The 17,863-nt window shown below is 35.9% G+C and overlaps 2 protein-coding genes across 8 annotated transcripts in view; one reads left to right on the top strand and one right to left on the bottom strand.

Annotated features, from left to right (window-relative positions):
* LOC109409390 (fat-like cadherin-related tumor suppressor homolog) overlaps window positions 1-17,863 on the top strand; it is a 1,285,617-nt gene that overhangs the window by 978,556 nt on the left and 289,198 nt on the right. For all 7 annotated transcript variants that reach the window (XM_062859767.1, XM_062859766.1, XM_062859763.1 and 4 more), the window contains one exon: window positions 3,348-3,555. In XM_062859767.1, the coding sequence (XP_062715751.1) occupies window positions 3,348-3,555 (208 nt within the window). The remainder of the gene's footprint in view (window positions 1-3,347; window positions 3,556-17,863) is intronic.
* On the bottom strand, window positions 15,462-17,469 carry LOC134291678 (procathepsin L-like). Its single transcript, XM_062859749.1, has 5 exons — window positions 17,104-17,469; window positions 16,763-16,965; window positions 16,530-16,633; window positions 16,021-16,457; window positions 15,462-15,951 (listed from the first exon to the last, which is right to left on the bottom strand). Exons 1-5 carry the CDS (start codon window positions 17,191-17,193, stop codon window positions 15,793-15,795), a joined length of 993 nt encoding a protein of 330 aa, XP_062715733.1. The 5' UTR covers window positions 17,194-17,469; the 3' UTR covers window positions 15,462-15,792.

The following is a 17,863-nucleotide window of genomic DNA, read 5'->3' as shown; positions in this document are numbered from 1 at the left end:
GGCCCGGAGGGCCGAGTCTCATATACCAATGAATTCATCTCGACGAACTGAGCAAATGTCTGTATGTGTGTGTGTGTGTTTGTGTATGTGTGTATGTGTGTATATGTGTGTGTGTGTGTGTGTGTGTGTGTGTGTGTGTGTGTGTGTGTGTGTGTGTGTGTGTGTGTGTGTGTGTGTGTGTGTGTGTGTGTGTGTGTGTGTGTGTGTGTGTGTGTGTGTGTGTGTGTGTATGTGCGTTACAAAAAAAAGTCACGCACGTTTCTCAGCCGCCTGTCAACCGATTTGAGTTCTCTTGGAAGCAAATGAAAGCTACTACATCCTAGTAGAACGCTATTGAATTTTTTTTTAGATTGGAAGTTTGGTTACCGAGATATATCTCGAAGAGTACTTATGAGTCATACATCTAAACTTTTTAAGATTTTTGACCAATTGTATCATATTAAATATCCTTGCTGTTTGTCAACCAATTTGGGTTCTCTTGGCACCAAATAAAAGCTACTGCATCGTAGTAGATCGCCCAGAAATTTTATTTCGATTGGACTTTTGGTTACAGAGATATCTTTCGAAGAGTACTTATGATTTGTACAACCAAATTTTTTTGAGATTTTTGACCAAGTGTATCATAATAAATATCTCAGCCGTCTGTCAACCGATTCCGGTTTTCCTGGCACCAAATGAAAGCTACAACATTTTAGAAGAATCCTATACAATTTAATTTAGATTGGACATTTGGTTACCGAGATATGTTTCAAAGGGTACTTGGGAGTAATACATGTTAACTTTTTGAGAGATTTTTGACCAAGGGTACCATAATAAATATCTCAGCCGTCTGTCAACCGATTTGGGTCCACTTAGCACCAAGTGAAAGTTGTAATATCCTTGTAAAAGGCCCTGAAATTTTATTTCGATTCGACATTTGATTACTGAGATATCTTACGAAGAGTATTTCAATAAATTCTTTTTTTTATTTTATTATTATATTCACTTGTAATCTTGCATGAGTTTTTTATCTTGCATGAGTTTTTGACCATTATATGGGAAATTACTTTTCAATAAATAATGCTGACCTCATATATAGTGTATACTATAGCAGGTTATTGTTTTCAACAAAATTATAAATAATAAATTACAAATACACAGGAATTCTATGAAATTTATATATTGTGGGAAAAATGCAAGAACCGGACAGCCAAAATAACTAGCTAATGCTAAAACTGATTAACTTAGTAGATATATCATTTTTGTTACTATAACCATGATTCATGATTCATGATTCATGATGGTCCATGAATACCAAATACTTCGGAGCTAATTTAGTCGACTGATTAAGAGATATTAGTCAAAGTGTATCTCGCTGATTTTCTTACCCATTTGTTAATCGATTCAAGATCTTTTGCCAGTTAACAAAAGATACAATATTCTAGAATATGTAAGCTATTTTTTAAACAATCCATACAAGATTCTAGGAGGTGTCTGGCATTTCTGGTAAGGTACACCGGGGCAAGTTGAAACGGGTGGGGCAAGATGAAACAGCGAGTTAAAATGATGTTTTCTATGGATGATAAACAGTTTGATCGCCATAACACATAGTTTTTGACTCAAACAATCTCTTAACGAAGGAACAATTTCTAAATTGTATTGAAGTCTATTTCAAAACTTCGTGTTTCATCTTGCCCCACCCGTTTCAACTTGCCCCGGTGTACCTTAGTTTAGTCCATGGTCCATGATGCTATTGTGGAAACCAACCCACTAGATGCCAAATCCACAATATTTTCTAGAACTTTTAGTCAATTACACAAAAAATATGTTAAATACAAATAATACAACACTAATTTTAATAAGTGTAAGAAGGGTTCTGTTTACCATAGGTGGATTAAATCGGGTTTTTCTTTTTGCGTCAGGTTGCTGGTCAAAATGGGGAAGAGAAGGAAAGTGATGATTGCAAGCCCTTGTTGCCAACAGGCCGTTGAATACTCTGCACCTGGACAAGGTCATGCGGATGTCGGAGTGTTGGTGAGAAATGTTTATTTCTGGCGCAAGGTTCACGCATTGGTGCATGAATGCAAGGCGTGAAGTGATTAAATTGTGTGAAGATTACTGTAAGTGGCACAGTTCTCTTGGTTGCATAACTTGGTGTTACATGATAGATTGACACTGTGATGGAATTTGGAAGGAAGAGAAACGATTTTTTTTAATCCGTGTCTGGTTCTTGGCTACGAACATACGAATATATAAGAGATATATATGTAGAAGAGAGAGAAAGTAGAGAGAAAGATACAAAGTAGGAAAGAGATGAGGCGGGGATTGAACTCAGGACCTTCTTCATAAGAATCAGAAGCGGTAGCCACTTGCCCACCAAGCTCGTCTCGTCTCGTTTCCAGTTATTTCCCCAGATTTCTTCCAAAAGTATTCCTTGTAGTTCATACAGTTCCTTAAGAAATTCCTCCAACGGTCATTTTTAACCTCCAAAACAAGCTTCAAGTATGTCTGCGAGAGTACCTTCAGGAGCCTTGAAGGACGTATCCTGGAAATCCATCAAGAAATATTTGAAGCATTACCATTTTCATCAGAATTTTATACATATTTTTCTACAGGAATCTCATAAGGATTCCTCCTTGCTGCCTTTCAGGGTATAATTATATTATACGAGACTTTCTTGAGAATTTTCGGGGATTTCCATAGTAAAATGTCTTCAAGAACCCTTTTCCAAACTCCATTCAAGAATTAAAAAACAGTACATAAACCGAGCAATTAAAGTGGATCTGGTGTGATGGATCGAATCCCATTCCCGACAAACTTAAAAAAAATGAAAGCTCTTCCTTCTGAAGAGAAGTCAACTAGCTCCGGATTAAAAATTTCTTTAAAAAAAAGTTAAAAAACGAGCAATTAAAACATGGAATCGTTCATCAAGAAGTTACACGATTACGCAGTATTTAAATTTTATTTTTATAATAGTTAATCGTTCATAGCACTATTGTAGCATTATTTCTTCTTCACTTTAAGAACTGCAGGCTATTTTCAGAGATTTCTCCGTGGATTTCTTCAAAGGCATTCTTTCAGTATTTGTTCTTCTTTTTTTTTCTTTTTCTCTCTTTGGTGCAACGTCCCAACTAGGACAAAGCTTACTTCTCAGCTTACTAACTGAGAGCTTCATTTGCCAATGGTCATTTTGAATGTGTATCGTGTGGCATTTCCATATTTAAATGCTTCTGGACTGACCGAGAATCGAACTCATCACCCTCAACATGGTCATACTGAATACCAAGTTGTAACTTGTTCAATGTATATAATTACAACGAATCAACGTTATCTAACCCGTTCATTCCTTTTTTTTCTATCCCAACCAGGTCTTCATCCAAGTCCAAAACGAAAACGACAACGTCCCGCTCACGGAGGAAGCCGTCTATTATCCTTCCGTGCCGGAAAGTAGCCCCAGTGGGGTTAAAGTGCTCCAGCTGATTGCCGAAGATCGAGACATCGACCCGCTGCAGCAGGTTTCCTATCGCATCACCTCGGGAAACCCGGAGGGCTTCTTTGCAATCAACGGCACTAGCGGTAAGTACACTACCTGCGCTACCACAACAACAGCAATTGAGCTTCCACCATCGCCCACGAAAGTAGTTTACCCACGAAGCAGAGCGATAAAACTTATAATTAAGTTTACGCTAAATGTCTTCAGTTGTCGTTCTTCGATAGCCCATTAAAATGCCATTCTTCTCCAAGGACCTCTAGAGGGTGTCTCGAGTTGCATCGGGTGCTAGCGCTTTAGGGCCCCCGCAGCAGCAGCAGCAGAGTCCGGGAAGCCACATGATGGAAAATGCATTTAAAATTCAATTATTTTCTAATAAACGTCAACGGGAACAATGAGCTATAAATATTGATCAAGTTATTTTGCCCTGGTCTGCCGAAGAAGAAGAAGGGGCCCGAGCCTGGAATTTGCGGACGGACACTCAATCGTTGTTGGAATGGTAGGGGTCCGCACGTCCGTCCAGTATCTATAGCTGCATCTCGATTGCATATTGATCCCACATTTCGAATCGATTCACGGTGGTATAGCTAGGTCACGGTGTGTTGTGTAGAACAACTTTATAATAAAAAAATAAGTAAGTCTGAAATTTTGCCCAGTGATACTTTGGGCCATTCCCTTCAATTTGCTGGGTCGGTTGAAAACATTCATCGGGGGGTCTAGAACAAAAAAATTTTTTGAAGGTTTTTCATGCAAAAACAGTTAAAAGCGCATATTGTAAATTATTTCATCTCCTACAAATATTCATAACTTTTTTGTCTTTGAGGATAGAACCATAAAATTTTCAGGCGTTTGGAAGTAGTATGCGTAGATGACTGTGTGAAAATTTCATTAAAATATGTTGAATGGTTTTCAAATAATAGCAAAACTATCAAACGCATTCTAAAATACTAAGCTTAGTAGCAAAACTCCAACAAAATATCTATATTTTTTTATATAATAAAACATGAAAAAATTTTAATTCTAAGGACCTTGGGTCATTATGATGGTGGTATGTACTGTGAAAACTTGTTTTTTAAATAATGAACAATTACATAGTCAAATACATGAAAGGAAAACACACACATTGCCATTATGTAGCTTTTGACTAAAGTATTAATTATTTATCTCAAGAACGCGGTTTTGCGTATACATGTTCATTTTTTCCATTTTTTTTAATGATTCAGGTCTTATCTAAGTATCAGATTGCAAGCGAAATGCTTTAGGAGAGCGTGGCGCAATAATGTGGATTACAAAAAGAACTGTTTGTTATTTTTCGAAAGATATAGATTTATGTTGAAAATATTCTACTAGTCAACGACGCTCTAACAATGATCAATCACTCTTCCTCATGCTTGGAGGAAACCACAGAAAATATTTTTGAGACATCATATGCAAATCGATAAGACTATTTAAACCATTGTTATCAAATTGTTTATCCTTGGCTTTATGCTGAACAGCCTAATTTTCATGCCTAATGTAGAAACATTTTCAATAAGTACTCCGTTCTTTTAACTCTTCTTTCAGAACTTATTATCAGTTATTTGTTAATACATGGTGGCATAAGTAATAAGCATTATATTGCTATTAAATTTAAAGACAAACCTAAGTTTAGGTCCAACAGCTATGTCAAATATCATGGAATAATCCGGAAACTATGTTTAGTACCGTATAATTGCCCTTGATCGAATATTGCCCAACTGAATTCTGTTTTGATTTCAGTTCTCGTTATTGTGTCCTGTCTTGGTTTAATGTGGACTCATACCCACAACTTCAATGTTATTATGAGGTCTTTAACAGAGTTAACTTGTTTTTATTCATTGACTAAGGTGAAATACTATTTAATTTTGAGCTTGTAAACATTAATTCCAAAATAATTTAGTTTCTATACTTTTTCTTCGAAACAGAGATGTTTCCCAATCGTCGAGTGCTGTTCTTGGCTTACCAAATAATATTAAAATATTTTCTTTAGGGAAGGCCGACATGCTCAGCAATCATGATAAATGTGTTTATTATAGGATTCATAATAAAGGCATGCTTGTACTTGTGAACATGTATACGCAAAACCACGTTCTTGAAATAAATAATTTATACTTTAGTGAAAAGCTACATAATGACAGTGTGTGTTTTCCTTTCATGTATTTGACTATGTAATTGTTCATCATTTGAAAAACAAGTTTTCACAGTACCGCCATCATAATGACTCAAGGTGTTTAGAATAAAATATTTTTCATGTATAATTGTATAAAAAATATAGATATTTTGTTGATCGTTTGCCCCTAAGCTTAGTATTTTAGAATGCGTTTGATAGTTTTGCTATTACTTGAAAACCATTCAACATATTTCAATGAAATTTTCACACAGTCATCTACGCATACTACTTCGAAACGCCTAAAAATTGTATGGTTCTATCTTCAAAGACAAAAAAGTTGTGGCTACTTGTAGGAGATGTAATAATTTACAATATGCGCTTTTAACAGTTTTTGCATGAAAAACCTTCAAAAAAAAATTTTGTTCTAGACCCCCCGATGGATGTTTTCAACCGACCCAGCAAATTGAAGGGAATGGCCCAAAGCATCACTGGGCAAAATTTCAGACTTACTTATTTTTTTGTTTTAAAGTTGCTCTATAAACACACCGTGAGGTGGGAGATGAGGGGCAGCAACAGAAACAGTTCATGCGGGTTCCAAGTTCGTCTCACAATGAAAATATCCTTGTACGTGAATAAATTTCTCCAAAATTTGCAGGAAGCCGCGAGGGACAGTCGAACATTTTACTGTAACAGACAACAAATGAGAGAATTTCTACGGTGGGTCGCGAAAAGTATATCTGATGGCAAAAGGAGGTCGCGCACCTGAAAGTTTGGGAACCGATGCCCCAGAGGAATTCGTCAACCATTTCTTAGGAAAATTTCTAACAAAAAATGTATTGGTAGACACCCAATAACTTCTCGAAAGGTAATTTCTAGAACTCCTCTTTAAATTCCTTCAGAAGCACGTTCAAAAATGTCATTATAACTCATCAAAACCTGGTTTTGATATTTTTGCAATGATTCTTACAAAAAAAATCATTTAAATAAATTCGCTAGATAATCTAGGATATTCACTAGTGGATTCTGGCAGTTTCTCGCAATTTTCATTCTTAATATTTTACAAGAACTCTTTCTAGAAATTCTTAAAGTGCTACTTCTATAAATTTCTCAAAAAGTCCCTAAGGAAATATCCCAAGTGCTCTATCATCATTCATCAGGGAAATCCTCCAAAGATTTCACCAGGAAACCTTCCAAAAATTACTTTTAAGTTTGTTTTAGAAATTGTTCCAGGAACTTCAGGAATTCCTTCAAAATATTTCCAGAAAATTCTTTCACATACGAGCATTCGTGCCGGAATATTGATAAATATTCTTACGAGAATACTTTCGAAAATTTTAAACAAATTATGTGAAGAATCCTTAAGATATCCTGTATGCATTATTCAAGAAATTTTTCCAAGGGTATTTTAAGGAATGGACCTTTCAAAGATTTCTTTAAGAATATTGTTTATGAGCGGTTCCATATCATTTCAGCAACGAGTAATTTTCATATATCTTTATTTGGATGAAACCTTGCATACAAGTCTTTGGGGAACAAAAACGCCGTTTTGCATACTTGGTTCGCCATTTTGAATCTAGCCTTACTTATGAGAAGGGCCTATGAAAAATGCACATGATATCTTCAAAAAATTGTATCTCGAAAACGGTTTGTCCGATCGGTTTGGTGTCTTCGGCGAAGCTTTAGACAATTGTTGGTGCTATATGGAGAAAATATGCACGGTAAAAAAATATGTTTGGTTTTTGTGATTTGAACTAAAATATAGAATTTCCCTCAAAAGTGACATGTCAATATTTTTTTTATTATCCTTATGTTATAGCTGACTGAAAATGCTACCTAGTGCACAGTGGGTTGTTCTGGAAAAAAATAGGTTACAATGAAAAAAAAAATGTTTTAAAAAATTACGGTTTTCAAAAAAAGCTATTAAGTAAAGTCAAAAAAGTTTGTCGCCCTAATTTTATGAAAGTACATCAAATTTGCAAGAAAAAAGTACTTCGGTAACATTTTTCTAAGATGCACCGTTTAGAAGATATTACTAATTTAATATTGATTGTTTTGATAACTTAATAAGTTTTAGCCCTTTTCGAATGTACTCCGTGTTTCTCCAGTTTCAAAAGTATTTTTTTCGGAAAGATTGGAAAATTTTGAGTTAAAATGACACTGACAGCTTAAAGATTTGAGTGAAATTCTCTGCCTTAAAAGTATTTTGAAAAACAAGTTACAAAATCCCACTATCAGGAACAATGATTTCTTCCAGTGGTATTGTGTTGAAAATGTGCATTCAACTCTTGCATATCGCAAGCTCCTTAATTAGCAAGATTCAAAAGAGCGAATAAGGCTTATTTTTCAGAGGTGTTATTTGTGCGCAATAAAAAATAACATTATACTTTGTACATCAGTTTATTTTTATTCCTGTATTTTTATCAAATTATTGTTTACACAACTTTCTTAACAATATCGAATATTTTGGCATCATTGTCAGGGCAGTTTGAATAAAGCTTTGCCTTTATTGTATTTTCTGATAGAGGAAGAAATGTGTGGAATTTTTGAGTTCCTTGAATTGTTTTTGCATTATTATATTGATTATTTAGCTGCAAAGACATATTTTCGTATTCTTCTGTAGAAGAATAACAAAATGACAACTTTGTAAGTTCTTCTTCTTTTCGTTTGTTTGCCCAATTAAACAACTCTCTTGCAGTCTTTATCGGGTGTTCGCGTTCTTTGGCTAAACTTGCTCTGGTAGCCATGCGTTTTATCGTACCTCCAATAGCATCGCATGGACCTTTTCCGTGCGATGTTGCGAAGAAATGCCATTCAGCGTCAATACCATACTTTGACTTAAACTTACAAAGGCTAGAAAAGTTTTTTCGGTTTTTATACTGTGAAGCAGCACCATCTGACATAAAATAAATTTAGATTTATAAATTTAAATTTTAGTTAAACCTCCCCCATTATTGTATGAAGTAACTCCCAAACATCAAACCCCCCTCCCCCTCCCATGTACACGGGCTTGTGCAGAATCCATAGATGCGTTTTGGAGAAATGTTTAGTTGAGTTCCTAGAAAAATCCTGTAGAGTTATAGGACAAACCATTCCTAGACTCAACAAAGAAATAATTGTAAATATACCTGGATAATTTATTGTTGAATTCTTGGAGACATTTATGGAGGAATCCATTTAACTATTCCGAAAGGAGTCCCAGATAGAATTCTATGAAGTTTGTTTGAAAAAATATTTCAAACAAAATTTTGGAAATCTTTGGTCGAATTTTAGGAGAAATCTCTTCAAGAAACCTTGAAGGAATCCTTGGAAGTTCCACGAGGAATCCATGGAAGAATTTTTAGAGTAATACTTGCAAGAGTTCTTGAAAGAATCCCGGGAAGAACTTCTAGAAGAATCCAAAATTAAGTTCAAGATGAACCTCTAGAAGAAAACGACAATATTTGGAGCATTTTTTGGGATTGTAAGACATCTCTGCTGAACTAAGGCTTAAAAACATTCTGGAAAATGTCTTGAGGAATCTTTGGAAGAACTTTTGGAGGGAACCTCTGAAGGATTCCTGCAGAAATCTTTGGTATAATTCCTGGAGAAATCCGTTTTGACAAATTTGTTCCAAAATTGCCACAGGAATGTGTGAAAAACAAAAATCCTGAAAACTGTCTAGAGCAAACCTTGAAGGAGCCTTTGGAAGAACTAGTCGAGGAATACTTGGAATAACTTGACAATTTCTAGGAAGCATTCCTAGAGGAATATTTGGTAGAATTCAAGCAGGAATCTTTCAAATAATTCTTTGAGAATGCTGGAGGAATTCTTGGAAGAAGTCCTTGATTAATCCTTGAAATAATTCCTGGAGAAATCGTTGGAAAACTTCCAGAAGAATCTTTGGAAATATTATTGGATGAGTTCTTCGTAGAACTCCTGGCAGAATCTTTGAACTTCTCTTCGAGGATTTGTTGAAAAAAAATACTACAAAATATCTTCGAAGAATTCTTGAAGAAAATCTTCTGGTAAAATTTCTAAAGGAATACTTGGAAGAATTTCTTGGAGAATCTTAGTAAAAATTTTTAACAATATGAAATAATTCATGGCAAAATACTTAAAAGACATTCATAAATGAATTCCTTGAGAGTGCACTTGAGGGACAACAGCAAAAAATATAAGAAGAATATCTGTAGAATTACTTGAATTAAGATTTTTACAAACCGTTGGGATAAACCGTGGAAAATTTTAATAAGAAATACATTTTTTTTAAAGAAGTTCATGGAAGGGATTAAGAAAGAATTTCGCAGTATTTGTAAAAAATCTTTGAAACAATCTTGGAGGGATCCTTGGTAGAATTCAGGAGGAATCTTTTGAAGGAATACTTGAAGGAATCGTTGGAAGAATTCTTATAGAATTCCGAGAAGGGTTTCTAGGAGAGCTCCTTAAATAATTTCAAGATGAATTCTCATAACAAAAGAGAATTTGGAGGAATCTCTGAGGATTTTATGATAAAGAATTTTAAGAATTGCTGAAGAAATGATTAAAAAAACCCTGACATTTTTTTTGGAAGAACTTTTGGATACTTTTCCTTTTTTGGAAGAATTTCTGGATGAGTATTTAAAAGAACTCCTAAAATGCTTTGCAAGAATTACTTAAGAAATTCGTAGAAGAATCCTTGGAGGAGTGTCTGTAGAAGTCTTTGAAATAATTCCTGAAAAAAAAAATGCGTAAAAGAATTTCTGGAGGAATCATTGGAATAATTCCTGTAGAAATATTTAGAAGAATTTCTGGATGAATTCTTTGAGGTACTGCTGGAGTATACCTTAGAACCATTTGATGAATACCTACCGGTATGCTCGGAAGAATTTCTGGAGAATTCATGAGAAGAATTTCTAGAGGAATAATTTCCAGGGATACACAAGAATTACTGCCGGTATCATTAGAACAATTTGTAGGGAGGGGGAAAAGTTTGAATTGTATGACAAATGTTTTCCAAAATTACCGGATCAACTCCTGTACGAATACTTGGAATAATTCCCTGAGGAGTATTGTACAGAATTCTTGTCATTGAAAGAATTCTTGGAAAAATATTTGAAAGTATTGCTGGAGAAATTTGCTCTGGGGGAATCCTTGAAAGAATACCTGAAGGAATCGTTGGAAGAATTACTGAAGGAATTGTCGGTAAAACTCCTATAGGAATCTTTGGACGGACAACTTGAGAAATCCTCCAAGAATATTTGGAGGAATTCTTGGAAGAGTTCCTGTAGTAAAACTTGAAAGAATTCAAGGATGAATCCTTGGAAGAATTACTTGATGAATCATAGTAAGAATTTGTAGAGGTAGTTTCTGAAGAAATCCTTAAAATAATTTCTCGTTGAATATAAAAATTCTAGAGGAATCCTTCGAAGAAACCATGAAGGAATCCTCTTCAAACAAGTCTCGGAGAGTTCGAGGAGAAATTATTTGAAGTGCTCCTGTGGCAACCCTTGGAAGAATTTTTGTACGAATTCCTGGAGGAATGTAAGGAATAAGTTCTGAAGGAATCTTTGGAAAATCTGTTTTATGAATCCTTCTGGGAATTGTTGACAAATCATTGAAATAATAGAAAAGTCATCAAAAAATTCCTGGAGAAATCCTTCTTTATTTTTTTTTTCGAGAATTCGTTAACAGAAAACAATTGCAGAGTTTCTGTTACGATTTTTGAACAAAAAAATCTGCATAAATTCTTGGAAAAACTCCGGAAAGAATACTTGGAAGAATTCCTGAGGAAATAGGAGAACTTCTGTAATAATTTTTGAAAGTATTCCTAAGGGAAACCTTGGATAAATATGGCAGAATTTCTGGAGAATTCATTGGCAGAATTCGTGGAGAAACCCTTAGACCCACGGTTCCCAACCTTGGCTCTCGTGACGCCTCATTCTGTCGTCACTGCGCTTTTCGTAAAACAATTGAAGCGTCCCTGCAAGCGGTTGGGGGGTCGCGAAATGAAGGTTGGGAAGCTATACCTAAGACGATTTCCTAAAGGAAAAAAATATAAAAATATATCACGAATTAATTTACGAACTATGAACAAACTGGAATGCTTCAAATAATTTTCTTGATAATCTTTGGAAAGCTGCTTGCGGAATCCTTAAGATCCTTGAAAGGATTTTTTTAGGAATTCTAAGAAAAGATTCTTGAGGAATGCATGGTAGAAGTCCTGAAAGAATGATTGAAAAATCCTATTACCAACTCTTATGAGAATTACCGGCAATAAGATTAAAATAATTTCTAGAACTAAACAACTCATCAAATAATTCGAAGAAGAATTTTCGGACGAATTCCTGAAGGAGTGCAAGAAAGAAATCCTGGAGTAATGCGAAGAAACATTGCTGCAGGATTTTTGGAAAAAAATCTTAGAGGAATTCTTGGATGAATATCTAGAGGATTTCATACAAGATTTCTTGAAGAAACCTTTGGAACAGTTCACGGTGGAATCTCTGTTGGTATTCTTGGAGAATTAATATAGAACTAAAATTTAAAAAAAACTATTACGAAGCTTTTGAGAATTACCGGCGGTATGATTATGTGAACTTCTAGAAAATTACTCAAAAGAAAGACTAGAAAAAAACCTTTTTGAAATTAATTTTAAAATTGAACGACAGCATTCTTGAAAAAGCATAGAGTTTCTTCAGCATTTAAAAAAAAAATGCACAAATTCTTTCAAAAACTCCTGGGGGGTTTATCGAAAGAATTCTTGAAGAAATACATAGAAGAACACCTATAATCATCCTTGGAAGTTTTCCTAGAGGAATCCTTAGATAAATTTCTAGAGACGAAATAGAAAGAATCTCTGAAAGATTCATTTTCACAATTCGTGAAGATTTTAAGGAAAAAATATAAATTATATTACGAACTTTTTACGCACTCCCACAGAAATGCTTCAATGAATTTCCTGGATAATCTTAGGAAAGTGGCATAAGAAGTCCTAAGAATCTTTGGAAGAAATCTTAAAGCTCCTTAAAAAACAACGCTTGAAAGAATCCTAGGGAGAATTTCCGAATGAATTCCTAGAGGAATGCAAGGGATTCCTGTAGGTTTTTTGGGACCAATTCTTAGAGAAATTCTTGGAAGAGTTTCCAGCGAATTCCTTGGAAGATTTCCTGAGGAATCTACAGAATAGTTCTTGAAGGAATTTTCGAAACAATTTCTGAAGGAATCTTTGGAAGAATTCATGATGGGTTTATTGAAAAACTGTTTTACAAAACCCTTCACAAAGTTACAGGCGATGTGATTGTGTTAACTCCTAGGAAAGTTCTCAAAAAAAAATCTGAAGAAATCCTGGGGAAATCGTTTTTAAAATTCATTGACAGAATTCTAAAAGAAAACAGAAAACAGAGTTTTTGTCACAATCTTTAGAAAAAAAAAATCTTCATCATTTCTTTAAAAAAAAACGCTCACGGGAGAATTCTTGGAGAAATGGGAGAAATGCATTGAAGAACTGATGTGATAATCCTTGGAAGTATTCCTAGAGGAATACTTGCATTTCATGGGAAGCGCTAACATCCCTCTATGGAGGATTCATTGGCACAATTTGTGGAGAAAAAGATATTCTGAAACCTGAAGGTAAAATTTATAAAATATATTACGAAAAAATTGACAAACTAACAATAACAATGCTTCAAAGAAGTTCCTGGTTAATCTTAGGAAATCTGCTTGGGAAATCTTTAGATTCTTTTGGAAGAAATTCTAAAGATCTTAAAAAAATCTCGACGAATTTTATGAAAAACATCTGAATGAAAAATTTGCCAAATTCAATTACCAATCCTTTTGAGAATTTCCGGAGAAAACTCTTTAAAAAAATCCAAGGATGAATTCTCGGGAGAATTTCAGGAAGAATGCAAGAAAGAATTTCTGGAGAAATTTATGGACCGATTCTAAGAGTAATCAATAGAAGAATTTCTAGAGAATTCTTTGGAAGATTTCTTAGAGAATTATTCTAAACAGTTCTAGGAGAAATCTTAGGGTGATTTTTTGGAAGAATTCCTGAGGGATAATTAGAGAAAAAAAAATCTTTTACGAACATTTCTGCCGGCGATATGATTGAATGAATTCCTGAAAAAGTCCATATAATAATCGTGGAAAATCCTTTTTAAATTCATTTAAAAATTAATTGACAGCGTTCTTAATGGAATCAATTAAAAAATTTCTGCAACAACTTTTGAAAAAAAATCTTTATAAATTCTTGAAAAATGTCATGTAAGAGTTCTCGGAAGAATGTATTCTTAAATGAGTGCATGGAAGAGGTTTTATTTTATAATATTATTTGAGCAATTCTAAGAGAAATCATTATAAGATAAGAAAAATATCACAAACTCTTTTTAGAATTACCACTTTGAATAATTTTCTGGAGAATCTTAGAAACTATGTAGGGTGCCTGTACCAGTTATCGCACTACCTAAGGAAAACTACTTCTACAAAAATAAGAAGAAGACCGACGAATGTCGGCGATATGTCAAATGATAGATTTGTTTTCATACTTTACAGGAAAAATATAAAACCTGAGCCAAACCCACTTTTACTATTTATTACGGCGTGTGCCAATGATAGGAACCCTGTACCAGTTATGGACATACTTTTTAATTTCGGTTCCACTTCGCACTATTTACATGCATTCCTTATGGGATTTGCCATAACTGGTACACTATGGCGAAATAGGGTGCAAGGAAGCCGAAATTTTAAGGAAAATGATTTATTTCTGTCATAATTTGAGCAAAATGTGAAATTTAAATGAGTGCAATCATCTTTTATGAACGTGATCAATTGTTCACATATTTTTTCTTGATGATTTGCATCGTTAAAGATTGAAAATCAACTATGGCGAATTTGAGGTACTATAGCCATAACTGGTACACTGAGCCTACTAAACCATTTGATCAACCACATTTTGAAACCAACTTGCTTCATCCCCAACTACGCCCCAGCAGCGCAGCAAATCTAACGAAGGATGTTCAACAGAGCAGTACGTCCGTGCAACGAGCGATAACAATAGCACCGCTCACAGCTCGAGTGCAGTTTGCAACAGAAGATTGATTGACTGCTATACGGCCGAAGGTAAAAGTGGAAAAATAGTTTTCTTTTCCCGCTCGCCTCCCCACCCCCAAGTTGTCTTCCCAGTATCGTCTTCCGAGCCTAGCGTAGTCCTGAACTGACGACTAGAGGAAGGAATGCCGAAGCCCGAAGCCTACGGGAAGAAAAGCTTGTTCTCCTCGCTGCAATTTGAGAGCGCACTTGTGGTTTATGTATCGAAACAGGGGCAACCAATAAAGGCTGCAATTGTTGGGCTTTACTGACGACGACGACGGTAGAAGAAGAGTTGATAGACCTCATCCCCCTTCTTGATTCGCATGCATTACCTAGTCGAGTTAGCCAAGACCGATCCAGGTCGATGAGTGTACCTACAGTACCTAGTAGTTCCTAACCAGAAGTAGCCGTTTTGCAAAATGTTATGCACACCACTTGACTTCGAGGCTCTTGTCAGTTTGGTTTCGTTTTGCAATCCGGACCGAACGGTCTCGGCCGACTGACTGAAAGCTGATTGGAAAGTATTCAAACCAGAAGTTTCAGGTTTCTGGGGGAGTACTGATGGGAATTTATCGGGAAACACTTATTTTGCTATGTGTTTCAATATTTGGAATTTGGTATGTCAGCAACGTTTTATCTCAGACACAGTTATCGAAATGATTTGCAATTTTTTGCTGTTCCTGGGTCAATCGCTACTTTCCTGAGGGAAATTTCTACCTTAGAAGCCACTTTAATTAGTTATCAAGCCTCCTAAGGTGTTACGGTAGGCGTAGCAAATTCACGTGTCATGCCTCGAGCATGTGTGCTTGTGAACAAATCAATCTTCGCTACTTTCTTTTCTCTTTGAGTATTCCATCTAAAGTGGTCAATTTTTTTCCAAACAGACTCGAATTTAACAAGTAGATACCCAATTTAGTAGTAATTTAGCAGTTTAAAGTATAATTCGTTTTATAAAACATCTCCATGCAGTTGTCAGTCAGGGTCAATCTTGTTAATCAGAACTACAGCAAGTTCAATTTTAATAAATTGTTTCTGTGTTTTATTTGAACTTCAATTTTCTACATTCAATTGAATTTTTTTTCTACAACTACACGCGAGCTGTGCACAAAGCCTCATGAAGCTATTTCTTGATTTCATGCAAGTCCCAAGTCCTTTAAACAATTGGGTAACTGGCGTAGGAAGCCACACCGCAGTGGTTGTTCTTGTTGCGTGCCAGTCTAAGATAGCCTTGCTCACCCCAAGAAGCGCCGTACGAGTTCTTGATCAGCCAATAGTCAGTGCCGTTCTCCGTTCCGAAACCGACTACCAGCATCTGTCGAAAGAAATAATGAATCGATGATGATCATTGGCCAACGATGTCCGCAATATCAAGAATACTTACACCGTGAGTGACCTTCGTGCTACTGCACAGTGGATCATAGTAGATACCGGATTTGTACAGTTGGAACGACGGTAGAGAGGTATCGATGGCAACGGAAACCGGACCAATGGTGGCGACCGCAGCTTGCAGCGCGGCTTCATTCTTCGGCACGAGGACATAGTCCGTAATAGAAGCTCCAATGTTGGCCGGATTGAATTCACAGGAATTGCTCACTGCTCCCTTGTATGGATAAGACGCTCCGGTATCAACTCCACTGTTGGCCTTGACGTATTTGTAAACGGTAGCCATGCTTCCGCCATTGCAGCCATAGTTTCCGTAAGCAATAGTGCAGTCGATGATGTTTTGTTCGGACAGGGTGACCAGTTTGCCCGTTTTGATGAAGTTGTGCGATTCCAAAGCCCCCATGGACGCGAAAGAGTAGCACGAACCGCAACGACCTGCGTTTGGGTTAGTGATTGAGCCATTAGTTGCTTTATAATGTTTTCAAAAAAAAAAGTTCAAATAATTACCTTGAGCCTTAACCGGAGTCACAGCGCCCAACGTTCTCCAATCGATGCTGGTAACCGATGTAGTTGTTGGAGCGGCAGCTCGTGCTTGTCTTGGGCTTTGGTCACTGAAAGTGTGAAGATTTCCTATTATTTTAATGTAACTAGCTCATTTTCAACTTCAATCTAGTTCTTGAACTGCTTTATTTAGTGGAACATCAGATTGTTAGCAGGACAAAAACTACATAGAAACTTACGCTGCACCGCTGGGCTTGAAACCGTTCATCGTTTGGGCAAATTCCTCCGGAGACATATCGGAAAACTCGTTGACCCCTAGACGGAAAGACGCACCACCATGATCGTGACGCTTGTTGTGGCTATCGATTCTGGCTTTGTTGCTGTTGAAGTTGCCCCGACGACGGTGTTCTTCGGTGCCGTTGTACCGTTTTCGGTGACGACCCTATGAATGAGAAAGCTGGTCATGTTCGAGAAATAAATCGGCTGCTTTGTGCCTTCTTCTCAATTATTTAAGTGTTATCGAGCATAAATTATACAAAACACATTCTTGTGATGAATTAACTGGATCTGCTGAACATACCTTGAACGAAGTCCACTCATCCTTGTCCCCCTCGTTCGGAGCAGCGAAAACCGCGACAGCGATTGCTAAAAGGATCAGAAAACACTTCATATCGAAAAAGTTAGCACTTGATAATCCACGCTCAAATTTATCAGAATTGAACTAATGTCTTGCTGATCCGCTATCGGCAACAGAATGATTAAAGCTAAGCTGTGATGCCCATTTTATAGTCAGTTCCTAGGTTGGAGGTCGACTATGTCGAAAAATCCCCTAAATTTCCTCGATCAATAGAATCAGGTTACTTTCTTCAAAATCTTCCTGTTCAACATATGAATCCAGCTGAACTTATCTAATGGTACGCGTTAACAATGCTTATGTATTATTAGGACACGCGCATTATTTGAAACCCTTCTATTGACACAGCGTGTCTAACTTATGTCAGTTCTACAAATGAAGCACCTTATTGTTCAAAAAGTATCGAAATATGCTTCGAAGATAGGAACTGAAGATAGCTTTGTTCATCGTTCAATGGCAGAAGCATGCTGTTCATTAACCCATCGTATACACTGCACGAATCAAATGCAATTGAATGCAATTCATCCATATTGTAGAAAATCAAAGTAGAACAATAATTCATGAGTATGGCATTTTTTGGCCGCATTTTCAGGTATTTTGACATGAATATTAGTTAACTTTCTAAACAGTATTTGTGAACCTTAACACTTATGTTCGAGCTTGTTTTAACCTGTAAAATTAATTAATTTAAATAAGCGTTCTATGA

This window comes from Aedes albopictus, chromosome 3 (assembly GCF_035046485.1).
Source record: "Aedes albopictus strain Foshan chromosome 3, AalbF5, whole genome shotgun sequence".
In the NCBI taxonomy this organism is placed as follows: Eukaryota; Metazoa; Arthropoda; class Insecta; order Diptera; family Culicidae; genus Aedes; species Aedes albopictus.
The sequence above is the reverse complement of the archived record's forward strand: the minus strand, read 5'-3'. Positions and strand labels throughout refer to the sequence as shown.